At 38.7% G+C, this 26,268-nt stretch overlaps 1 protein-coding gene across 4 annotated transcripts in view; it reads left to right on the top strand.

Moving 5' to 3' along the window:
* Positions 1-26,268, top strand: part of DIS3L2 (DIS3 like 3'-5' exoribonuclease 2) — a 350,540-nt gene that overhangs the window by 33,205 nt on the left and 291,067 nt on the right. For 3 of the 4 annotated variants that reach the window (XM_045481713.1, XM_045481715.1, XM_045481716.1), the window contains exons 2-3: positions 23,084-23,232; positions 23,776-23,933. In XM_045481713.1, coding sequence (XP_045337669.1) covers positions 23,181-23,232; positions 23,776-23,933 — 210 coding nt within the window. In that variant the 5' untranslated portion in view covers positions 23,084-23,180. Of the gene's footprint in view, positions 1-7,205; positions 7,366-23,083; positions 23,233-23,775; positions 23,934-26,268 lie in introns of all 4 variants that reach the window. The other variant, XM_045481714.1, reaches the window with a different exon arrangement.

Here is a 26,268-nt window from a genome sequence, read left to right on the forward strand (position 1 = left end):
AAAATTTGTCTCCAAAGTTTGCACATTTATCTCCAAAGAGAGAATAGATATCAGGGGGTTGAAAGTGACAGTTGGTCTGAAAGTCTTTAAAGTGTAATCTTATTTGTTCCAATTTGGTAATTCTGTATGGGACTTTAATCATAGTAACAAAATATGGGAGAGAAACATGAGATTGAATTTATAATATAATCCTGTACAAAGTACACACAACAAATGAAGCTGTTTGCTGAAAAAATGAAGCAGTTACCATCTCATAATATTTTGGGGTCTTATTTGGTAGCAAAGCTTATATTTGAGAAGACCCCGGGTTGATCTCTCTTGATTTGGGGTATGTATGCTGCCTCATTGCATATCTTGTATTTGTTGTGGTGTTATTTATGACTAGAACTCTGGTACTTTGATGGCAATAAGATGATTCTGTCTTTATTAGGCAGGGAGATGATACTTAGATCCATTCTAGCAATTTTCTTAATGTATTTCCTGCCTTTACTAATGTATTCCTGTATATTATCAAGATGTGAAAATTATTAAACTCCAGAATTCATATAAATCTTATAATAGGCACCAAAATTCTAATGTTACATGAATCTATAAAAGCACTTCATAAGCAGGGGAAAGATAGTTCAATTATCTTTAAGGGTTTTCTTAAATGCTGGAATGTGGGGAAATGTTGTAGTGCTTTGAAGACAACTGTTATTATTTTTTAAATTAGAGTTGAGAAACATTACATAGGCTTTTCACTCTTTTTCATTAGTGTCAAGGTATATTGCCACTCTGTCTTTTCAGTTCCCCCTTGTGACATTAGGCCATAATAAATTATCATTGTGTTATCAAGAACATTCATTCTACTTTGTAGGGCACTGTGTAAAAATAGCCATAAGACATAGTTCCTGCTCTTAAATAATTTACCGCTGTTGAAGAGTAACAGGGCATCTTTTTAAATTAATTCATTCAGTAAACATTTCCTGGGTGCCTGCTGTGTGCCAGCCCTACTAGGCACTGGGGATCTAGTGGTGAACCAGACAGACAAGTCCCCACAGTTTTGAAGCTTACATTCTAGGATCTTAAATACTTAACACTCTGAATGATGTAATTGTTCAGGACTTTATAAGGGAGGTATTACTTTGTTCTAGTATGGTTAGGAAAGGCTGTAGTGAGGGGTAGGACATGAGCTAGACAGGAAGTAGAATGTTCATTTCCAGGTGTGTATTCTGTGGAACCTGCTGTACAGGATTTTGTGGTGAAATAAATGTGGAAAACATAGCACCCTATGGGATTACAGAGAAAGGATCCCAAGAGCTAGAGAATTTAGGTGAGGTTCACAGAAGGAAGATAGGGAATTTGAGCTGTACTTTAATGGGTAAAATTTTAAGAGTGAGGTTAGAGTGGAGGATGAGTGAATTGTGTAAGCTTGAGGAGTACAAGAAATATTTGGGGCAGTATTAGTCAAAATGTACCCACCCATCCTCCCCATTCTCCCCTCCCAGAAGCTATCATTTATATTTGGCCCCACCTTCCCAACTCTTCTTTCCTATCAGTATTCTAACACACTCAAGTTTCTCCTTTATTGAAAATGATAGCAACAACAAATGGAAACTCTATTTTTTTTTAATTTCACCTCTCCCGCTTCACAGCCAGATTCCACAGAAGAATCTCCTGAGTTCATTAGTTCTATATCCTCCCTGCCTATTAATACCTCAGCTTATTTCTGTTTGGTTTTTATTTCCATACTTACTAAAACCGCTCTCACCCAGCTCCCGTGACATCCATGCTGCCATTGCTGATGAAGACTCAATTCTTAATTCACTTCTAGCAGTGTACGAATTTATTGCCCACTACCTTTTGAAATCTTGATTCTTGACATCACACCCTCCTGAGTTTTCTCTTACACCTCCTTTAGAGGAGGCCATTCCTTCTCTATCTTGAGATTGTCTTCTCCCTGCCTATTGAACTTTGAGGCTCCTCACATCTCATCCTAGGCTCCTTCTCTTTTTTCTCCCTGCTCTTTACCTTGGCAGATCCTGTTTGTGTTCACAACTTCAATTATATTTGTTCTCTGGTGACTCCCAGATTTGCCTTCAGCCCAGAGGTTGTCAGAGCTCCTGACTTAGATATCCAGCTGCCTGTTTGATATCATCTGTTGGCGTTGCAGTCACTTCATACTCAGCTTGTCCAATATTGGGCTGATGATCTGTACTTGTCTACCCCAGTCCAATAAGCTTGTCCCAGTGAATGTCACCATCACCCATTCACCTGTATAAGCCAGTGAACATGAAGTTATCCTTGATCATCCTCTTTCTGTCACCCTCTATGTCCAGTCCATCACCTTTTGTTGTTTTGGCCTCCTAAATGTTTCTTGATTAAAATTTCTTGATCTCAGTACCATCATTTTTTTTTTTTTACATGGTCTGATCAAATAGCCACCACACTGGGGGCCCCATTCATTCTTGTCCCCTCATCTCCAATCCATTTTCTACCCTGAAGCTAGAGGGATCTTATCAGAATGTATTCTGATCATGTCACCTTCCCGATTGACACACTTCAGTACCTCCCCCCTTTTATAAGATAAAAACCCAAAGTTCTTCATATATCCTGAAAGTTCTAGCATGGTGTGGCCCCTGCTTTCATTCCAGCTTGACCTTACCTCACATTCCCCTTTTCTCTAAGGTATAGCCACGTTCCTTGAGTGTGTTCTATGTCCTCCCACTCCAGGGTATACATTTCAGTTTGAAATTACATATCAGTTTGTATAATTGTCAGATTAACATCTTTCTTCCACACTAAACTAAGCTTATGAAAGGAAGAATTGAGTCTCTTTTTCTTTTCCATTGTATTCCTTAGGGCCAAGCATAGTACCTGGTCTGGTGTAGGAGCTCAAAACACTTTTGTTAAGTGACTGACTGAATGAGCAAGTGGATGTTTCATTCAACATGAGAAGTCACAAGAGGATGTGTGAGGTGACACAAAAATAGCAAGTAATGTTAACAGATGCTGAAGAATCTTCTGAGATGATGGCATGAGAATTTAAGTAGGGTGATGACATGATCGTACCTATACATTAGGAAGGGTAACCTGGCTGTGGGATTCAGGATAGGAAGCATGAGGGGCTTTTAGGTGTCAGTTTAGGAGAGGGGCCGTGTGGACCAGTAGTAGACCAATGACAGAGGGACTGCCACATGTTTGAGAGTGGAGAGTGAGAGCAATTTGGTCTGATGGATTGTGGCAGATGGCTTTTGGTGACAGACTTTCAGTGAGTTTCACTATTTCAGTCTCTTAAATTCAGCATTTCATTTTTCTTTGAGAAGTGGTGAATTTTTCACAAGCTTTATTGAGCAGTTATTCAGCAGGCACTTTGCTAGGCTTTGGGATTGCAGAAATGAATAAAAAATATTTTTTTAAAGATTTTATTTTTAAGTAATCTCTACACCCAGTGTGGGGCTCAAGCCCATAACCCTGAGACCAAGAGTCACATGTTCCACCGACTGAGCCAGGCACTCCAAATATTTCATAATCTAAGTCTCTTAATTATGCTTTCAGGTATAATGGTTTTTAAATTTTGACTAAAACTGTAAACCTAAATTTCACTAAGAGTTAATACTTCATGAGTTAAAGAAGCAGTTGGGAACTAGAGTTCAAGATGATGGAATATCAACCTTGTTCTAGAACAATGAGATGGTCTTTTTTCTTTATTGGTAACTCTTGATTGATGCCAGGAGCCCCAGAATTATCCCTGAGGGTCTGAAACTCTTCAAGTTTAATTCCCTGGAGATTTTTACAATGATCCTAAAATGATAGGTGGTAGGTAAATGGTGTCCGGCCAATGTCTTTCATTTAAATGAAATAATTATTTACATAAGTCCCTTCTACCTGTCCACTTTACTTCTTAAGGATAAAATGAACCGAGATTCCAGAGATTCTAATGACTCTTTTTGGTTTTCTGTTCTAATGTTCAGCATGTTGAGTAAAAATTTCTTAATTCATCATTCAGCTGTGTCAATGACCAGGTCCTAGATGGATTTTTTTTTTTTCCTTGATGGATTATGCTTTTGGTGTCATGTCTGAAAACTCTTTCTCTAATCTTTTTTAAAATATTTTTTTGAGGGGTGCCTGGGTGGCTCAGTCGGTTAAGCCTCCGACTTCGGCTCAGGTCATGATCTCGTGGTCCATGAGTTCAAGCCCCGCATCAGGCTCTGTGCTGACGGCTCAGAGCCTGGAGCCTGTTTCAGATTCTGTGTCTCCCTCTCTGACCCTCCCCCGTTCATGCTCTGTCTCTCTCTGTCTCAAAAATAAATAAACGTTAAAAAAAATTTTTTTTTAAATATTTTTTTGAATTTTTATTTTTTAAAGTAAGCTTTATGCAATGTGGGGCTTGACCTCATGACTCTGAGACTGAGAGTCATGTGCTCTACTGACTGAAACAGCCAGGTGCACCTCTTTACCTAATCTTAGGTCATAAAGTTTTTTTCTTATGTTCTCTTCTAAAAGTTTTATAGGTTTATGTTAGCTCCATTTGAAATTAATTTTTGTTTAAGATGGATCTGTTATGGATCTCTTTGAAAACACGCCGTCTTGATCTCTTTTGCTGGATAGCTTAAAATTGGGTAGTAGGCTTCCTCCAATTTTTTCCATTATTTTAGTTATGTTAGTTGTTTTGCATTTCCATATAAATGTTAAGATAAGCTTGTCTGCATCTACAAGAAACCTTGGGGCCTAATAGGAATTGTGTTGAATTTAGAAATACATTTGGGGGATGCCTGGGTGGCTCAATCGGTTAAGCGTCGGACTTCGGCTCAGGTCATGATCTTACGGTTCGTCAGTTTGAGCCCCGTGTAGGGCTCTGTCCTGACAGCTCAGAGCCTGGAGCCTGCTCAGATTCTGTTTCTATCTGTCTGTCTCTGCCCCTGCCCCATTTGCCCTCTGTCTCTCTCTCTCAAAAATAAACACTAAAAAAATGTAAAAAAGTAAAGATAAATTTGGGTCATAGTCTTAGTATCGATATCTTACTACTTTAGGTGAAATGTAGGAACTTTACCACCATTTAGGCCCCTTTATCTTCCCTACTTTATAACTAGTTGTCTTTATATTTCCTTTACATACACTGAGAACCATATCAGACAATATTATACTTTTGCTTTTAGCCATCTGCTGTAATCACGGAGAAAGGCTAGTGCATTTACCTATAAAGTTTTCTGCCAACATTAGTTACTTTGCATTTCTGAAAGTTCTATTTAATTCTTTTACCATTTGTCTTTTAGTAAGTTCTTTGTTTTTCTTTTTTCTTTTCTTTGTACACATTAGAGTTTTAAAATGTTATGTATTTGTCATTTTTATGATCTGAAACTATTTTGTACCACATTTTGCGTTGTTTTTTCTTTTTGACTCTCAAACATGATGGCTCCCTTCCTCCAGCTGTCTTCCTCATATGTTTTGTAAGCACTTCTCAGGCTTTTGAGTATGGGAATATTCTGAAGTGTATGGTCCTGAGAGAATGTTTTGGTTCAGCTAGCACCTTGGGATACTACCAACCTAGGCTTACTTTAAGTCAGTGTTTGTGCTTGGGCGTAGCTACCCCTACAAGCCCCCGTTATGCATCTCGAGGGGAAACTCACCTGTGTTCCCAGCTGGAGCCCAGGTCAACACACACACATTTGTTGTTTTTCTTCACTGTAGGTGCATTTTTTTCTAGCCTAACTTTTCACTGAATTGATGGCCCTTTAAGAGTCTTGATTATTTGTCAGGAGGCTAACTTCTATATGTCTACATTTCATAGGGTCAGAGCTTTATCTCCTGGCCCTCCTGCAGCTTTAAACCACAAGCCTCTTGGCACTGACACCAGGATGTGCCCCCAGGGTCTCTGGGAGACCCTCAGCTTCTATGTATTCTGGTTTCTAGCTCTCGCTTGAATTTTAGCTCCTGGGGATTTTTGTTTCTTTCTTGAGAGCTCAACTGTGCTCTCAAGAAGTTGGCAAGATTTTGTTTAGCAGTTGTAGTAATTTGCTATCAGAAGGGTTTTCAGAAAAATGACTCTACTGTATTACCAGATTGTTGGGTTAGGGACCCATTCCTGGTTCCTTCAGAATTGGTCACCTGAGGCAGAAGATGCTTGCCTTCCTTAAAAGGAAGGGGTACAGGCATATTTAGCCTGCCTGTCATGTCTGCTAAGGAAGTAGTCTCAAGAAGAGGGGGAATGTTCAACTCTGTCAAGTGCAAGGTCAAATAAGATCAAGATTGAACGTTGAGAGTAAGATTTCACAATCAGGAAATCTTTGCCAGAGCAGCCTCCAGGGATTGGAGGGGGGAAGAAGCCTATTGTGGTTTTTAATCTTTGGGAGGATGGTCCATGGTCTAGGCAATTCCCTTTTTGTTTGTCTGTTTGTTTGTTTTCCTCAGAAAGAATGACTTGCTGTTTAACCATATGTGGCTGTTTATTTTATATTCTCTTATGTAACTTCTCTCTGGGTTCTATCCCTGCCTTAGGTAGATTAGCTTGGTCACAGAAACTTACACCATGGAGTGTATCTAGTGTTGAAGAGTATCCTTAAAGCTTTCATTTATATGTCCTTAAAGGAGGTAGTCAGAACACGGAACTGAGAAGGTGAGAGCTGAGCTGGTACAGTAAAGTCAGAGAAAGAAGATAGGAGGTATTGCCACTTTTAATGTTTCCCCATTTCCCCAAATCAGTAATTTTTGCACATTTGCCTTCTTCATCCCTTTTTTTCTTTTTCTTTTTTTTTGCCGAAATATTTTAAAGAAATCCCTGATATCATTTTTTGTATAATACATATATGTACATATATATGCTATGTAACAATGAACTTTTCTATATACAGTCATAATACCATTATCATACCTAATACAAAACTGAAAATTCTTTGGTATTATCTCCTCTACTGAGAGTATTAATGAGGCCTTTTATTTTATTTATTTAAAAAAATGTTTATTTATTTAGAGAGAGAAAGAGAGCATGTGAGGAGGGGAGGGGGGTGTGGTGCAGAGAGAGAGGGAGAGAGAGAATTCCAAGGAGGCTCAGTGCTATCAGCCCTCGAAGGTGAGATCATGACCTGAGTCGAAACCAGGAGCTGGTCGCTTAACCGACCTTGCCACCCAGGTGCCCCTAATGAGGATGCCTTTTAAAATCACTTTGAATATGTTGAGATTGTTTCTTCTTTGTTGTCTTTGCACTTGTCATACTCTCTGCCAAGAAGGCTCTACTCTGAGACCTTCACGTGTGGACTCCTCATCATTTGGATCTTAGCTCCAGTATTATCTCCTCAATAGAAGCTTTTCCTAATCACCAAAGCGAGAGTGGTGTCCTCTTTCCTCATCCTGTTTGTCACGATCTCATCACTCTTTTTTACCTCCATGGTAAGTTGTTTGTTTCCTTGTCTTCTCTGCCCCCTAGATTGTGCCTTGTTTAGTTGTCTGTTTACCTGTTTGTCTTCTTCAGCCCCTAGATTGTAAATACCATGAAAGTAGGGACCTTGCTCTGTGCCCAGAGCTGAGGAGCATATAGTGCTACATGCAGTAATGAAGCACATTTTCAGAAATAAGTCAGCTATTAGAATAATAGGAAGAGATTCCAAAATTTTCTTAATATTTTATAACCATTATCTCTTCCTCAAACTGATTCTCATTCCAGAACTTTTCTTTTCTCAAGAGCTTTAACCAACAGCTGTGTTTGCAAAAAGTGCTGGGTTGTTGTCCCTTTCAGGACATTTAATCTTTTTAAATCCTCAAAATATTTTGTAAAATATAAGTGAGTAAAGTCACTGCTGACCTGTTGAGAGGCAGTGTTTTTACTGACATAACTCTCATTTGAGATCACTTTATTTGAGCTTGCAGCTAATAAATCTGTTTTGGCCCATATGAAACAGGATGGAATGATCTTGTAGCCCACATATCCTTTAACTGATTATTTCAGTTTCTTTTATTTAGGACATCATTTGTAAAGGATGTTAGGGGGCGTTTTTTAGTTATATTATCAATTGTTGTGAATGTTCTTTAGCATGATAAAAAAAAAGTGTAACTTAATAAACAGATATGACATTATAATTAAAGACTAGGATTCTTTTGAAAACATGTAATTTCAGATCTATAGTCAAGATGCAAGAGTGGTACAAAGAATTACTCTGTCCTCTTCACCAGATTCTTCAGCATTACCATTTTACCACATTTACTTGAACATCCCTCCCCACTTGTTTGTTTGTTTTGAGCTGAGAGTGAGTTGCAGACATTCAAAGGCAATTCTCTTATGACTATTGTGCAGCGATCAAAATAAGGAAATTAACATTGATATAATGCCATTAACCAATCTATAGATCTTATTCAAGTATCTTCAAGTTTCCTAATTCTGTCCTTTATATGAAACAAAAATCCTGATCACAAGTTGCATGGAGTATCATGTGTCTTTAGTCTCCTTTAATCTGGAAGAGTCCTTTCATGAATAATATTTTTGAAACCTATATGCCAATTATTTTGTAGTAAACCCCTCAATTTGGGTTTTACTGGTATTTCATAAGTGATATGTTTTTCTTAATGTATCTTATGAGGAGGCATATGATGTTGATTTGTCCCGTTGCTGGTGTTGACTTTAATCGATTGGTTAAGTTGGTCTGCTAGATATCTCCACTGTAAAGATATACTTTTCCTCTTTGTATTTAATAACTATCTGTGAATAGTTTGAGATGATTAAATATCCGATTACTCCTTAAACTTTCACCTACTAGTTTTAGCATCCATTGATGAATCTAATGAATTAGCATGATGATGATTGCCAATGGTAATTTTTTAATTCCATCTTTTTTTTTTCATTTCTTAAAATGTTAGGATTCTGATGTAAGGAAGAAAGCTTTCCCTTTTATTTATTTGTTTCTATCAGTATGAACTCATGGATTCTTACTTTACTTAATGGATTATATGTAAGCCATTATATGTAAAATTTTTGATAGTGAAATTGTCATATATTTGGTCAGTAGGAAGCTTTTCGACTGGCTTCTATGAACTTTTGACATGTACCCATTATTTTTGGGTGTGTTCTTACTTTCTGGAACAAGAAGATATTCTGTCTAGGCCAGGGCTTGGCGAAGTTTTACTGTAAGTGGCCAGATAGTAAATATTTTTGGCTTTGAGGGCTATATAGTCTCTGTTGTAACTACTTAACCCCACCCTCAGCAGGAGACCAACCATAGACAATTTGTAAATGAATGAGTTTGGCTATGTTCCAATAAAACTTTATTTACAAAGACAGGTGCCTGACTGAATTTGGTCTTTAGGCTGTAGTTTGCCAACCCCTCTTCTAGGCTTTTATTGTACCTCCTCCACTCCAGCCTCAGAATTGGCCATTTTTCTAAGGAGGCTGATTCCTTTTAGCAGTGAATGTTATTTAGAAACTGAAATCTGGGCTTATTGCTACTGGATATTATTGATTTTAGTCCCTTTTAGAGGACAGAGCTAGATAACATAAGGATATATACATGTACATACTTGTATACATTTGTATGTATGTATTTCTGTGTTTATATACTATAAACCATTGGTTATAGTGATACCTCCAATTCCATTTCAATACCACAGGGTTTATTCTAACCTTTCTACTTATATTTACAATATATTTACTTATATTTAGATTACAATATATTCATTTACTTGACAAATCCTAGAATATACAGAAAGTAGTTTTAGGGTTGCCAACCTAAAACTGTGAAAAACTTATGAATTAGGCTTTAATTTTTATTTATACTTCTTATTTGTCTTTAACTTAAGGGTTAAATAGTATGCTCAAGAATTCTTTGGGTTAGTTCTTCTCTCATTCCTTTAGTATGTTGTGTTTCTCATTTTAAATATAATTAGGATCATTTGTTTTTGTTTACGTTACATTTTGGGCTATTTCTCCTGTTCTTATTTTATGTTGATTTTTTGAGTATGTGGAACACGAACGTGGTTTCAAAAGTCAACATACAGAAAGGTATATGCTGTAAAGTGTTACTTCCCGTTCATTTCTTTTCCCAGTTTTCACCTGCCTCTTTTTCATCCTGCCCTCCTTCTCCCATAGGTAACCATTCTTACTAGTTCTGTGTTACTGTTCTGTATGCCTCTTCTCACAGATGAGCATATGGGTGTGTGTGTAATTCTTTTTTTTTTATTCGTTACATAAAAGGAAGCATACTACAGATAATCTATCCTATAATTAATTCACAAGCTCCAGAGTTGATCAAAGTAGAATACTTTTGTGTGGTGCAGTGAGTGGCCTCAGCTGAATCAAGTTTCTGGAGCACAAAGAAGGAACTTTTATCAGGTTATGGTGAACTCGAGCCAAGAACAAGAAACCAGGCTCAATCAGGGAATCTGTGTTGGATTAAAAAGACAATAAATACTTTGATAGTAGAGATCTTGGTGATACCAGTCTGTCTTTTGATCCTGCTCTGATGTAAACTGTTGTCCTCCAGTCTAGAGGTTGTCCTCTGTGCCTGTGCACAATTGCCATTCTGGGATCTCCTTTCTCTGTCATCTTGGAAATTACTTATGTACGTGTACTTTATTTTCTGTGTTTCCTTCTCATTGTGTCCTCTTTCTTGTTTTACTCTGTCATTTTGGTCAAGCATATATTTTAGTAGTTCCATAGGAAGGAACACGTGAAGTTTTTTTAGATCTGCACTTCTGAAAATGTCTTTATTTTACTACCATACTTGATTATTAGTTTGCATATAGAATTCCAGGTTAGAAACAGATTTTCTTAAATTGTTTTTCCTACTTTATTGGGTATAATTTACTTAAATATTTCTTATGCTTACCATTCGTTCCTGAAGATCCAGTTTTTGCTCTGCTGTCATTTCCTTTTATCCTGAAGAACTTCCTTTTGTGTTACTTGTAGTGATGTTCTGCTGGTAATGGATTTTCTTGGTTCTCCTTTATCTGAAAAATGTCTTTATCTTGCTTTCATTCCTGAAGTACATTTGTGCTGGATATAGAATTCTGGGTTGATCGTTTTTCCTTTCAACCTTTTAAAGATGTTGTTCCATTGTCCTCTGGATGCCTTGAAAGAAGATAATAGGTAATGATAAGAAATCTAGTGCCACTGAAAATGTTTCCCTCTATGTAGTATATCATGTTCCTCTGGCTGCTTTAGATTTTGACTTTATCTTTGGTTTTCAGCAGTTGATTATCTGGATCTAGTTTTCTTTGAATTTTTCCTCTTTGGGGTTCATTGAGCTTCTTGAGTTTATATATTTGTCTTTTATAAAATCTAGGATGTTTTTGGTCAATATTTATTTTATTTTACTTTATTTTTTGACTCATTTTGTATCTTCTGGGATTCCATTTACGCATATGTTTGATTTTTTTGATAAAATAAGCCTTAAGTCCATAAGTCTCTGTTCATCTTTCTGTTCAATCTTTTTTTCTTTCTTTTTCAGGTTAGATAACTTGTACTGATAAAGTTTGAGCCATTGACTCTGCACTCTTATATCTCTATTTTGCTATTAAGCGCATACACTGAATTTTTAAATTTCAGATATTATAATTTTCCATTTAACATTTCCATTTTCTTAAATTATTATTATTATTTTTAAAAATTTTTAAACATTTATTCATCTTTGAGAGAGAGAGACAGAGCGTGAGTGGGGGAGGAGCAGAGACAGAGGGAGACCCAGAATCTGAAGCAGGCCCCAGGCTCTGAGCTGTCAGCACAGAGCCTGATGCGGGACTTGAACTCACTGACTGTGAGATCATGACCTGAGCTGATGTCAGACGCTTAACTGACTGAGCCACCCAGGTGCCCCTCATAAGTTATTTTTTAGTGTTTGTTTATTTTTGAGAGAGAGACAAAGTGCAAGTGGGGGAGGGGCAGAGAGAGAGGGAGACACAGAATCTGAAGCAGGTTCCAGGCTCTGAGCTGTCAGCACAGAGCCCGATGCAGGGCTCGAACCCAAGAACTGTGAGATCATGACCTGAGCTGAAGTCGGATGCTTAACCATCTGAGCCACCCAGGCGCCCCTAAAATTTCCATTTTGAAAGGAAATTTTTATTTCTCCGTTGTGATTTCCTATCTTTTTAGTCATGCTAGTGTCTTTTCCTTTCTGTCAGTGACCAGTTATCATAGCTGGTTTAAAGTCGCTGTCTGTTCATTTTAACCTCTGAGTCATTTTAAGGGTGGTATCTGTTAATTGCTTTCACTTTAGAATGGTCAATTATTTTCAGTCCTTTGTATGTCAAGTAATTTTGGGTTGAGCCTTGGATATAGTTACTAGTATTTTGTGAAGACTCTGAATTCTGTTAAATTCCACTGAAGAATGTTGATTTTTAAAAATTTCTTATTTTTAACAAGTGGTTTTTTTTTTTTAATGTTTATTTTTGAGACAGAGAGCGAGCAAACACATGCATGAGCGGGGGAGGTGGGGGAGGGAACAGAGGACCCAAAGTGGGCTATGTGCTGACAGCAGCAAGCCTGATGTATGGCTTGAACTCACCAACCGTGAGATCATGACCTAAGCTGAAGTTGGACACTCAACTGACTGAGACACTGAGGTCTTCATGATTTTTAGAAATTTCATTGGCAATTAGCTTCAGACCCCATTAGGCTCAGACTATATGTCTCGTCTCCTGTAAGTTCACGTTTTAGTTTAATTTTTAAAGCCTTTATGATGTTGCATTGGGTCCGTCCTATGCATCTACAGTGTTAAGGGGTCAACCTGAGACTTGTACAATGTTTATAAGAATTAGGGGAATCCCTCTTCAGCTCTTTCCTATTCTAGATTGCTCTGGCAGCTAGCTGTGGTTGCTCAGGCTCTTTTCCCTTTCTTCTGGCCAGACAGTCTGTAGGATTTCTCTTAAAGTTTTAGCTGCCTGTATTACCCACTTCTCTGTGTCCATGGCCTGCTCTTAGGGCAAAGCTATGGCCCCTCCATCCCCCCAAAAAACCCCAAACCAGAAAACCAAAAACCAAACACATGAAACTCACCTTGGTGTCCATCATGTCTCCAGATTTCTGTTTCTCCTAATAATCTGTTTATTTTGTTTACTCTTCAGAATCAGAATCTTCAAGTAGTTCTTTTGTTTGTTCATTCTTTCTCCCTTTATTTCTTTTCTTTTTTTCTTTCCCTTTTTCTTTTCTTTTCTTTTGTTTTCTTTTCTCTTTCCTTCTTCCTTCCTTCTTTCCTTCTTTCCTTCCTTCCTTCCTTCCTCCCTCCCTCCCTCCTTTCCTTCCTTTCTCTCCAGAGTTTATAGTTGTTAACTCAGTTTGTTTTTAAGTCATTTTTTAGGCTTAGATGCCAAACTGGGGCTTTCCCAACTTACCATTTTCATCAGAAAAATGATATTGTAAAAACCTTTAGTAAGAAATGAGACCTGAAAGATGGGTGTGTTAGTCAGAATTCTCTAGAGAAACAGCACAAATACGATATAGATATAGGAAGATACTTATTATAGGGATTGGCTCATGCAATCATGGAAGCCGAGAAGTCACACAGTCTGCTGTCTGCAAGCTGAAGACCTTGGAAAGGTGGTAATGTAATTCAGTCTAAGTCTGAAGGTCTACGAACCAGGAGAGCTAAAGATGTAGCTTTCAGTCCAGTCTGAAGGTCTGAGAACTGAGAGTAGTGAGAACAAAAGATCAGTGTCACAGCTCCAGTGATCAGACTAGAGGGGCCAAATTCTTCTTTCCTTGGCCTTTTTGTTCTCTTCAGGTCTTCAACAGATTGGATGATGCCTACCCACATTGGGGAGGGTGAACTGCTTTACTGAATCTACCAGTTCAAATGCTAATTTCATTCAGAAGCCCTCACAGACACACCCTGAAATAGTGTCTATTATTATTACTTAATGTTTATTTTTGAGAGAGAAAGAGACTGAATGTGACTGGGGGAGGGGCAAAGAAAGACGGGGACACAGACTCTGAAACAGGCTCCAGGCTCTGAGCTATTAGCACGGAGCCTGACGCAGGGCTTGACCTCACGAACTGCAAGATCATGACCTGAGCCAAAGTCGGATGCTTAACTGACTGGGCCACCCAGGTGCCACAGCACACCCTGAAATAACGTTTAGCCAAATATCTGGAAACTCTGTGATACAGCCATGTTGACACATAAAATTAATCATTACAATAGGTTAGATTTCAGAGTTGCAGTGAGGAACCCTGAAGTGTTTTGAAAAAGCACTTCATAAAATACCTCCTATGTGAAATACGGATCAAAGAAAAGAAATTAGTGGTTGAGAGACCTGTTAAGAAACTGTTGTGATCTTAGGGCTACCCTGTTGGGACAATCTGATTTCAGACAGTGCTAATCAAGTTGGAAAGGAGAGAATCTATTTAGGACACATTTTGAAGGCAGGAGCGATGGAATTTGGTAATAGAGTATTAGTAACGGAGTGAAAGAGATTAGATGACTACTGTTTGTTGCCCAAGGATGATGATGATGTCATGAATCTGGATGCAGTAAGTATGCAGGCAGAAAATCTAGTTTGAGGAGAATAATAACTTGAATTAGAAACATGTTGCATTCGAAGTGCTTGCCAATATTAATGAGCAGGAAGTTGGAAAGTTGAAGAGCTTTGGAGAGCAGAGTTGGAGATGTAGATTTAAAATTCTTTAACAGAGAAGTGAGATGAGGCTTAAGAATAGAATCTTGCAAATGGCAGAAACTTAAGGGGTAAGTGAAAGAAGAAGAATCAGCAAGAACATTTGAGAATTGTAGAGAGAAAGGAGCTAGGAGACTGTGGTGTCCAGAAGGGTCAAGGGAGAAGAGTTTGTAGTCCAAGGGCATGATCAGTTGCATCCTATTCTAGAGGGGCTAGGAAAAATTAACTGAGAGTATGCTATTGTTTTAGTAACGAAGCTTTTCCTTCTAAGGAATACTGAAAGCCTTATTTCATTGTAGAGATGAGGACAAAATCATATTCCCAGGAGGTTTAAAGAGTATGTCATGGGGAAATAGAGTTATGAGATTAGACCACATTTTTAAATTTTGTCAGATGGGAGTGAGAGAAATGGAATGGTAGCTGGTTGCTTGAATTGAATAGGAGGAGAACAGGAGTAGGCCCTTAGCTAGGTTCAGTGCTGTTATGGAGGCAGCTATGGAGAGGATAATGATGTGGTAAAGTTCTTGAGTAGATAAAAATAAGGGTGAAGAACACAAATTGAGGAGATTAGGTTGTAAACATGTAGGGACCTTTCTAATTTTCATACAGGAAAGGAGGAGAGGATAGATGAAATTAGGGAGAATTTTCATCAGAGAGAAGAGTGAGTCATATAGGAGGGAGTTGGGAATTTTAGGCATTGACTGAAAATGGGAGAGTTAAGAGTGGGTTGACATTTCCACTTGCAATTATGGCATAGAAAATAGTTGGAAACCAGTCTTCTGACAACAGTTAGAAAAGTTGGCTTATGTCCATTACCAAAAAAAAAAAAAAAAAAAAAAAATCTGTTGAAGGTATTTGAGAGGTAATAAGAGAGTGAGGGGCACCTGGATGGCTCAGTCAGTTAAGTGTCCGACTTTAGCTCAGGTCATGATCTCATGGTTCATGAGTTTGAGCCCCATGTTGGCTCTGTGCCAACAGTTCAGAGCCTGGAGCCTGCTTCAGATTCTGTGACTCCCTCTCTCTCTGTTCCTTCCCTGTTCACACACACTCTCTCTCTCTCTCAAAAATAAATAACATAAAAAAAAAGACATTCTTTAAAAAGAAATAAGAGTGGATAAGAAGAAAAAGGTTTAGGGAGATAAAGCTACTATTTGGAGTTATCTCTTATGAATGCTTAGTTTCTAGGGGGACCAGCTGAAAGACTAAGAAGCTGAAAAACTGAGCAATACACTTGATATTCTTTTAGGACTAGAGGGATAGGGATTGGAATTTGGGCCCTGCTAATGTGGGGAGTGTGTGGCCCTGGTGAACCACTCTTATTTGGTATTGGGATCCTGGAGGGCTACAATCTATAGGTAAGGAACTGGATGTAGATAGACCTTCACAGAAACCATATCTCCACTTTGAAGATATTGAAACCCTGAGAGAAACAGGTGGTTCACAGAAGCAAATGAAAATCCGTTTGGAAGATGGTAACATTATGCAAGGCCTCAAATTATCACAATAGAAATTTTGCAAATATAATGTTTAGTCCATAATAAAAAGCACAGATGATCAAACAACAGGAACAAAATCAAATAGAAGCAACAGAAGACAGTATTAGATCCATCGGGGCCTCTGTTATTGGAGTTTTCAGGAGCAACTTTGATGTAGTTATGCTTACCTTGTTCATAGAAAAGACATGATTTACCATTTTTAGCAGAGAACTGGAAACTTTTGAAAGAAAAAGGAAAATCTAGACTTGAAAGCATAATAATTGAAATTAAGAACTTAATGGGTGAGTTTGAGAGACTCGTTAGAGTCTGATAGAGTCTGATTAGAGTCTGATAGAGCTGATAGAAAATTAGTGAAGTAGAAGAATTATTGAAGAGATTGAAGGAGACCTAGAGATACTGAAAAGTCAGAAGTGTGTAATTGGAGTTCACACAAAGGGTTGAGAGAGAATGGGGCAGAAGGGATATGGGATAAGACTGGCTGAAGACTTTCGATAACTGATGAAAGCTGTCAAATAATAGTATTACTGATAAAACCAAGCAGGATTTAAAAAAATCTGTATTTTAGTATATTGTAATAAACTGGTGGAAAACCAAAGATGAAGAGAAAAATTCGAAAAACTGCTGTAGCTGGGGATAAGGAATAGTACACTGTCAAAGAATAAAAAAATTAGACTTATGGCTGACTTATTAACAGAAACATTGAAGGCCGGAAGACGATGGAATGATATCTTCAAATTACTGAGAGAATAACTGACAATCTAGAATTCTAAAACCTGTGAAAATTTCCTACAAGAATAAAGATAAAATTCAAATGTTTCAGACTTGACAGGTACTCTTTTAAATGCTCACAAGGGGTCCCTGGGTGGCTCAGTCAGTTAAGCGTCCAACTTTGGCTCAGGTCATGATCTTGTGGTTCATGGGTTCAAGCCCTGTATTGGGCTCTGTGCTGACAGCTGAAAGCCTGGAGCCTGCTTCAGATTCTGTGTCTCTCTCTCTCCCTCTGTGTCCCCCCTCCCCCGCCATTCTCCTCTCTCTCTCTCTCTCTCAAAAATGAATAAACATTAAAAAAATTTTTTGTTAATGCTAAAAAGACATATGTGGCTCATGGCTACTGTACTAGACAGCACAGATATTGAAAATTTCCATAATTTCAGAAATGACAGCCCTGCTTTTTGTATTAAGAAAATCACAGGGATATTTTGAACAACACTCTGTCCCCTCACCAAGGGAAATTTTAGATGAATCTGATACATTTCTAGAAAGATGCAAATGATTAAGATTGAAGAAATTTAAAAATCCAAATTATTTTATATGTTAAGACAGTATTTTTTTTTCTTATGATATCTTTTTCTGCCTTTGGTATCAGAGGAAATACTATCCCGAAAGAATGAGCTGGGAAATATTTTCTGTTATCTAGAAGAGTTTGTAATAAAGGATTACTATTATTTTTACTTTCAGTGTTTGGTATAATTTGCCTGAGCTTTTTTTACTGGAGGATTTAAAATTACTAATCCAGTTTCTTGTTATATGTCTATTTAAGTTTTCTGTTTTTTCTTAAGTCAGCTTTAGTAATTTGTGTCTTTCTAGGAATTTGTCCATTTCATCTCACTTATCTAGTGGGCCTAAGTTTATTTATCATATTCTCTTATAATCCTTTTCTGTAAGATTGGTAGAGAGGTCCCCTCTTTCACTCCTGTTTTGTGGTCAACCCCTGGAGGTGGAATGGATCCCTTCCCAATTAGTGGGATGTTTATTGATTGCACCTTATATAACAGGAGAATTTGAGAGAAAACTTATTACTCACCTAGGCAGAGTAGGGTGCATACAGACATGTCTGGCATGGTTTGAGTGAGGCAGGAGTGGGTTAGTTCTTTATAATGGCTATAAAAGAGAAGTTCCTGTGTGCAGACTGGGATTTGTGAAATTCGAATTTCCCCCTGGGGTCAAAGTTTGGGGGGCACATGCACTGTCTTTTCAAGCTGTACAAATGTGTCAAAGGGGAAGGGAGAGGTAAGACTTAAAATAAATCAGTAGTCAAACATCAAAAAATGGAGCCAGGTTCTTTATCACAAGTCTTTTGTAAAAATAATTTTACTTCATATTTCTTTTCTTCCTTTCTTCATATTGGATCATCTTGATTGATCATTTTTATTTTCAGGTTTATTGATTCTTTTTATACCAACTCAAATCTGCTATTGAACCCTTCTAGTGAATTTTTCATTTTAGTTCTTTCAATTTGGAATTTCCTTTTTTTAAAAAAACAATTTCTGTCTATAGATATTTTCTATTTGATGAGTTATTGTCCTCATACTTTAATTTATAAGTGGTTTCTTCTAGTCCTTTGAACATATTTATAATCTAAGCTTTGAGGTTTCTGCTGCCTAAGTCTGAAATCTAGGCTCCTCTGGAGACATTTTATTCAAACTGCCTGTCCCCCTGTTCCCTCTGTATGGGTCACACTTTTCCATTTTTGCCTGTTAAAATTTTTTGTTGAAACCTGGACACTTTTGATAATATAGTCTGCATTCTGATTCCTTTCCCCCCAGAGCTGTTTGTTCTCTTTGTTTAATGACTTACCTGAACTCATTCTTTGGAGTCTGTGTCTCCCACAGTATGTGGCTGCTGATGTCTCTGCTGGTTTTAACTTTCTTGTTTTTAAGTCTAACTTTCTTGTAGTTGCCCTTGGGTCAGGATATCTTAGTGGTCAGCCTATGATTGATCAGAGGTTGTGTTTAAATTCTTTGAAACAATGAGGCCCCATCCTTTGTCAGTGGTTTTCAAGAGGCTTGTGGGAATGCTTTCAAAGTTCAGGCAGTTTACAAGTCAGCCCAGGCTTTTGCTTTCCGCATTTGCGAGGGTCACATTCATCTAGGGATGAGTTGCCTTTTAGTTTCTTTCCTGCATGGTTAAAGTCCTGTGCACATAGCAGGAAGACGTAGATTTTTTTTTTTTTGTCGAGGCCTATTTTGATGGTCTCATTTCTAATTCTCACTGTTAAATTTCTGGTTGATTTCCTGATCTGTTGCTTGCCCTAACTAGTATTGCAAATTCAGGCTAGTTGTGATATTGGCCTCCCTGATTTTTTTTGTGCCTGGAATCATTATTGTTTTTGAAAATGCCCCTGGGCATGGAATTCTTTTTGCTGTGCTCCAGTGAAGTTTAGCTCCCTCTGGCTAAGTGCGGCTGCCTGTCTCCACAGCTCGCTGTCCCTGGTGGGACTTCATACCAAGGGATTGGGAGTCGGTGTGGGATGGTGGGAACTCCAGGTTAAACCACCACACACTTCTCTTGTTCTTACCGAGATTCAGTAGATTTTCTTGAATAAACACTTCTCAATTTTTTGTATGTCTTTGGTCAATATCCAGGTCTTAAATAGTTGGTTTTGATAGTTTTATCTGGTTTTATTGTTTTTTTTTTTTGTTCTGGGGGTAATATTTGTCACATTCCTTATTCAGCCTTTCTGGGCATCATTTCCCCTGCCTTCTCTCTCTTTCTCCTTCTGTCTCTGTTTCTCTCATTTTACAACATTTAAGTTTTATTCAAACTGAATTTTATTTCAGAACATGTTATAAGGTAGCACTGTATGGGCAATTATTATTTTATTTTATTTAAAAAAAAATTTTTTTTTTAGCGTTTATTTATTTTTGAGACAGAGACAGAGCATGAACAGGGGAGGGTCAGAGAGAGAGGGAGACACAGAATCCGAAACAGGCTCCAGGCTCCGAGCTGTCAGCACAGAGCCCGACGCGGGGCTCGAACTCACGGACCGCGAGATCATGACCTGAGCTGAAGTCGGACGCTCAGCTGACTGAACCACCCAGGCGCCCCTATTATTATTATTTTAAAGTCAGCTTTATGCCCAGTGCAGAGCCCAACATGGGGCTTGAACTCACCAACTTGAGATCAAGAGTCAGACACTTAATTGACTGAACCACTCAGGGGCCCCGTCTTTTCCTATTCTTTGCTGACTTGTTTTTAGTGTAATTTCCCTTGAGTGACCCTCCTCTGTTTGGTGTTCTCACTGCTAATTCATGAAAATAAACTCATCCACTCATTCAAGGAGTGAATATAAGCACATATTCTGTCCCGGGTAATATGGGAGTCACTAGGGTTATAACAATGAACCCAACCAAACATTCCTTGTCCTTTTGAGCTAGAGAGACAAGTTAGGTATACATCACACCAACTGGGATATTTGCTGTGAAGGAAAGTTACAGATGTAGCTGACCTTGGGACATTTGAGTTTGAGATCTCTGTCTTTATTTCATCTGACAGTAAGTCCCCTTAATTTTGAACTCTTGCCTGCATCAGGACTTGATACAAAGCACCTCATTTTTAATTCTGGCTTTTGTTTTTGTATTGTCTTTTTCCTGCTTGCAGCTTGCCCGCAACCTTTCACCTTACCCACGGCTGCCATGAATTGTATTCTTAGTAATGGTTGCAAACCGAGATCATTAACTTGTTCTCCTTTGGAAGTTATTTTCCCCCTTGTTTTCGTAACATTTGACTCTGTTGGTTCTTTTCCTACATCTTTGTTACCTTTTTGGTTATATTTTCTACTTCTTAGGTATATTTTCTACTTCTTATTCTTTGCATTTCCTAAAAGTTGCCCTAACCCAGGTTTTGTCCTGGGCCCCTTCTGTATCAGTTTACCCTTTCTTGGCAATCTTGTCCATTCTAGAAAACTCTGGGTTACCATTTTTATGCAAATGACTGGCTAATTTATCTAAATTATGCTCTAGTTTCCAAGTATTTGGGGTAGGGGTATATACATAGAGGTACATATTTCCATGTATATAGGTATACATAGAGGTATGTATTCATGTAGTGATATATAATACCCTAAGTAGAATTCATTATCTTTTCTAACTTAGTGACATTGTGATTTCCTAGTCTCCTTGCTTAAAATCTTGAACAGTTGCCACCACTTCTGTGCTCTTGAGACTTCAGATCTGCCTGGTTGCCAAGTGGTGCCAATTTGTCCTGTGTAATACCATGTCATGGGTTTCTTCTTTTCAGTGTGTGCTTGTTCAACTCTGGTTCAGGCCTTCCTTCCTTTCTCTGAGTCTGCTCTGGTTCTTTCCTAAGGTGTAGCTGCTGCTCTCTTTCTTAGCCTGAGACGACTCTGAATCTTGTACTGGGTTCATTTTTCCTGAAACACAGTTCTGATCTGTTGTTCTTCTCTTCTGCTCATCCATGCTTCAGAAATTCCCTACTGCCTTTGAAAAACGGGATGCTTTTCTAAACCTTCCAACTTGTTTTATTTTCCTTGCCACTGCCTCCCTTCATATAGGCTGGACTCTACCCAGATGGATTAATGTTGTAAGAACCTGCGTGTGTTTTCCTGTTTGTGTCTCTATTTTTGCTTCCTTTTGCCAGCAGTGTGCTTTTCTCACATTCTCAGTTCTTAAGACCTTAACACTTTCCTGAAGCTCTCAGATTTCCTGACCTGGAGATACTTTCCTTCGGCCATCATATGTACATTTACCCATAGTTAAAAAAATGTAGTGCTTATCACTTCCCAACTTGTATTATTTCACAATGATTTTTATAAATCTAATTAGCTTTTGTATTCTTCGTTGTGCCTAGTGCAGTACATTGTAGAAGTATTTGTTGAATTAATGAGTGGGTGAATGCATTCTGAATTAAACCGTCAGACAGTCTGGCCTCCTCTGTATGTCCTTCCCATTACCTTGTTGTTTATCTAAGACCATCTGCTTCTCTCCCTTTTGTAATTTTTTTTACTTTATCCTTGAATCTCTTCATGTATTGCTAACTGGCTTATTACCCTTTGTAGCTTCTCTTTTCCTGAGTTAGTATTAATTTCACTTTAAAGACAAATTATGTCATTTCAGTGAAGGATGTGTGTGGGAAACTTACAGGAAATGGAAGCTAGTGTTGAGAATGACATCTTGATCCATTTTATGGGAAAGAAGCCTGCCCACCAGGATTTTGGAAATTTGCAAGTATAGGCTTAAATCCCTGGGCTGGTGGCCAGCTGAGAGTAGAAAGTAGAAGTTGTGATGATGTGTTCAGTATCCAGGTGGAAGGCCAGGGGCCAGCTCCAGGGCCCTGGATTCCAGTCCACTGATCCAGGCAGCTGCCTTATATTCCTTAGAACCAGCTGCCTGAGCTTTTGGTCAGATGATTGGTTTGAAGTGATGTCAGGTAAGAGTAGGGAAATAGATGTCTAACTACAGTATTGCCATTTTTGGAAAGCCAGTGAACCACCTGGGGTTCCTTGCATAGTTCTGGATATCCGGTTGTGGTAGTGAATTAGGTTTTTTTTTTTGCTGATGATTTCCAAGGAATATTTACTCGGTTTCATAGATGAACATCATTTGTCCAATGTTTAATGCTTAGTAAATGCTGCATCTTTTGAGCCTAGTTTAGTACCTATTTCGTTATAGCCTTTAGACTCTAGATCTTTATACCTGTTTCTTCAAAATTATATTCCCTCTTGCTCTTGTCCATTTCAGAAGCTGAATGGAACTGCAGAAAGAACTCTTTTTTTTTTCTTAATTTTTAAAATGTTTATTTTTGAGAGAGAGAGAGAGAGAGAGGGAGTGAGTGCACTCACACATGCAAGTTGGGGAGGGGCAGAGAGAGAGAGAGGAAGACACAGAATTCCAACGAAGCAGGCTCCGGGCTCTGAGCTGTCAGCACAGAGCTGGACACGGGGCTGGAACCCATGGACCACAAGATCCTGACCTGAACCAAAGTTGGATGCTTAACTGACTGAGCCCCCCAGGCGCCCCGGAACTGCAGAACTCTTTAATTTCTGCCTCATTGCACTGTTTGTGGAGGTTTTCAGTTGAAGTGGCCCTAACAAGCAGTTACCTTGAAAAGAGACTCAGGACAGATGGTGTGTTCGTCTGACTGCCTAGGAGAAAGTGACACCTGGACCCAGGAGGGTCCCCACGTTGTTTTTAATCATCCACGTACTAAATTTCCGAGAGCACAGAGAAGGCCCCAGGTTAACTGCTCTTCTGTCACCCATCTCTCTTTGGTTTCAGCTAGTGACACCTGAGCCACTCAAGGCAGGAAGAACTCTGAGCTGAGCAGTGGAGGCCTCCCTGGATCTGGAGAGAAGAGGTCACCTTGGAACCAGTAATGAGCCATCCTGACTGCAGGCTGAACCTCCGGCCCCTGGGGACCCCCAGAGGTAGTGAAAGGAAAATGGAGTCTACTCTAGCAACTGGAGACCTGAAATAAAATAAAAGTGGAACGGAATGCAGGGCGGGTCTTACGGGGCAGGTCTTAGGACTAAGGGAGGCTCTAATTCTTTTGGTAACTTGTTAAATATTCTTCTGTGTTATTTACTCTCGAATTAAGTGTGGTGTCTTGTTGTCTTAATTTATTGTTATATTGAGCACAGCTGTTTAGTTTCCTCCAGAAAAGTGACAGTCTTTTAGTAATTCCTATTTTAAAAAAAAGTTTGTGTCTATAAACAGGAAAGCATATTGAACCCATTATTCAGATTACGTTCTGTGCATGCTGTAGTGCTGACTTATAACTCAAGTCTCATCTGTGTACATTTTATTCATGTTTCCTAATCCATTCTTTCCTTTTTGTTACTATTTAAAATAATTATCAGAGCATTTCATTCTTTTATTGGTCTTTCTAAATAAAAAGGTAAAATGTCTCCAGTTACAAAAATAGAGATGTTTGGTTGAGGAAAGAGTTGATTGCTGCCTCATGTTTCTAGGTGTGTCCTCTGTGGTTGGCCCACATGGTGTTGGTGCTTCGCCAGGTGACAAAAAGGCAAAGAGCAAGTCCGTACGAGGGAAGAAAAAGAGCATATTTGAAACCTACATGTCCAAGGAGGATGTTTCAGAAGGCTTGAAGAGAGGAACACTTATTCAGGTGCTTACAACATACTAGATGACTATTCCTTGACTATGTGGAACCAGAAGTAACCTATTACTCATTAAACTGTTTATTCTGCATTGTGTGCGTGACGGAAATGATGAGCTCATGGGCACAGGACTTCACCTTCTTACCCCCATGGTGCAAGCTCCACAAGACACACAGACAGAGTGCTCTGAGATTTGAGAGGAAGGGGCCGTTACTTCTAGTTAGGTCTGTCTAGGAATGTTTTATTGGAAGGGATATATTTGGGCCAGGCCGTGAATTGATGCAGTTTGAATAAATGAAGCTAAGAGAAAGTGCTTTACAGACGGAGAGATCAGTGCAAGCTACCCAGACAGAAGTGGGAAATGGAGTTTGGCTCTAAGAAACGTTGATAGTTCAGTTTGCCTGGAGCACGTGGATACTAAATGTTGGAGAATAGGGTTGAAAAGGATATAGTAAACAGCAGCAGGCAATATTTGTTGAGTGCTTTATAGTTTACAAAATGTTTTTACAAACTAATGCATTGGTTTGGCTCAGCAAATGTTTGTTGAGCCCACATTGTGAGCTGGGAACAGTTCATGGTTAGGAGTGTGCTGCCCGGGTGCGCTCGAGGTGAAGGCAGATGAGACTGTCTTTCTGTTCTTTGAGCGCCTGGCCCAGGGTGGGCAGGCAGTCATGTGAACAGATGATTTGGGGAGAAATGGTAAGCCCTCAAATAAAAGTGTTACCAAGGTGTATGGAAGGATGTTAGGGGGAAACTGGAAGACTGTAGGAGGTGACGTCTCGATGGATATTGAAGGATGGCTAGTTCGGGCCTATTGCACGAGTGATCCATATGCGGTAACAAGGTGTGGAGAGGCAGTGGCACTAATGGGGACATGAACTTGTGAAACAGTATAGAGTAAAGCAGCTTAGGTCTCCTCAGGCATGAAATATGAGGCAGGAAATAGGTAATGAGGTGGAGAGGGAGGCAGGACCACATATTCTTTGAATGAACTCTATTTTATAAATTTTGGATTGGTATAGAGGTATCACGGTGTGTGACCCAGCTCACTTGAGAATGTTGATTGTGTTCCATTTTCTCTCATCCTGAGAGCCCACTTTCTATATTTGCGGCTTTGGCTGCAGATCCAGCCAATGAACACACACTGTCATCTTCTTTTCCTTTTTAATCACCTTTTTGTATTTATCTGTATTCAAGTGTACATATGATTAATACAGACTCTTTTTCTTCATTGTAACCTTTGACCCTGTTATCTACCCCCCCACCTCAGCCCCTGGTTTCTACTCCCTGCTCATGCCTTATACTCCAGCCTCTGGCAACCACTAATCTGTATCCCTGAGCTTGTTTTTTGCTTGTTTGTTTGTTGGTTTGTTTTTTTAAAGATTCCACATATCAGAGACCATACTGTATTTGTCTTTCTCTGTCTGACCTGTTTCACTTAGCATAATGGCTTTGAGGTCCATTCGTGTGGTCACAAATGGCAAGATATCATCCTTTTTTTAATTGCTGAGGAATATTCGTTGTATATGTGTGTGCATGTATATACACCACAATTTCTTTATCCATTCATCCATCAGTGGACACTTAGGTTGTTTTCATAGCTTGTCTGTTATAAATAATGCTGTAGTGAATACGGGGTGCACTTATCTTTTTGAGTATTTTTGTTGACTCTTGAATGGAAAACTTTTTAACAAACAAATTGATCTCTAAGATTTTAGAGGTACTATTGGCTTTTTTTTTTTTTTTTTTTTTTTTATTTAAACTTTCCCTGGATTTCTTTGACAAGGCCTCTCAGAGTTGAAGCTGCGTTTGGACATTTGTCCATTCGTTAATCCATTCATTTGCTGTTTATCATTGAGTCCACATACCGAAGTCTGTGTTATCTAAAGTTTCTTGGCCTTCATCTTGTTTCATGTACGAAGACCCTTTGGGCCTTTCTCATTTTCATCTCCTGCCACTCTCCTCCAGGTACATGTTGCTCTATTCACCCTGCCTTTAAGACTTTTTCTATAAAAACTCTGCTCTTTGTTTTTTCTGTGACTCGGTACACACTGTTCCTAGTGCTTGGAATGCTTTCTCCCATTATCTTGATGTAATTGTACTTGACCTTTAAGTCCCTATCTAAATGTTACCCCCTTTGAGAAACCTTATTTTAATTCTCCAAGCAGAATTGGCCATGACTATTTCCTGAAACTGACTTCGTTGTTTACCCTTTATTCTAAAGTTATTGTCATTTCTTGGCATTTATGTTTCCTCAAATAGGCCATTCATTTCCTTATGGGTAGGGTTGTCTCTCATTCCCACATATTAGCCCGGTGCATGGCATTTGATTGATGCATAATA

This window comes from Leopardus geoffroyi, chromosome C1 (genome assembly GCF_018350155.1).
Source record: "Leopardus geoffroyi isolate Oge1 chromosome C1, O.geoffroyi_Oge1_pat1.0, whole genome shotgun sequence".
Lineage (NCBI taxonomy): Eukaryota > Metazoa > Chordata > Mammalia > Carnivora > Felidae > Leopardus > Leopardus geoffroyi.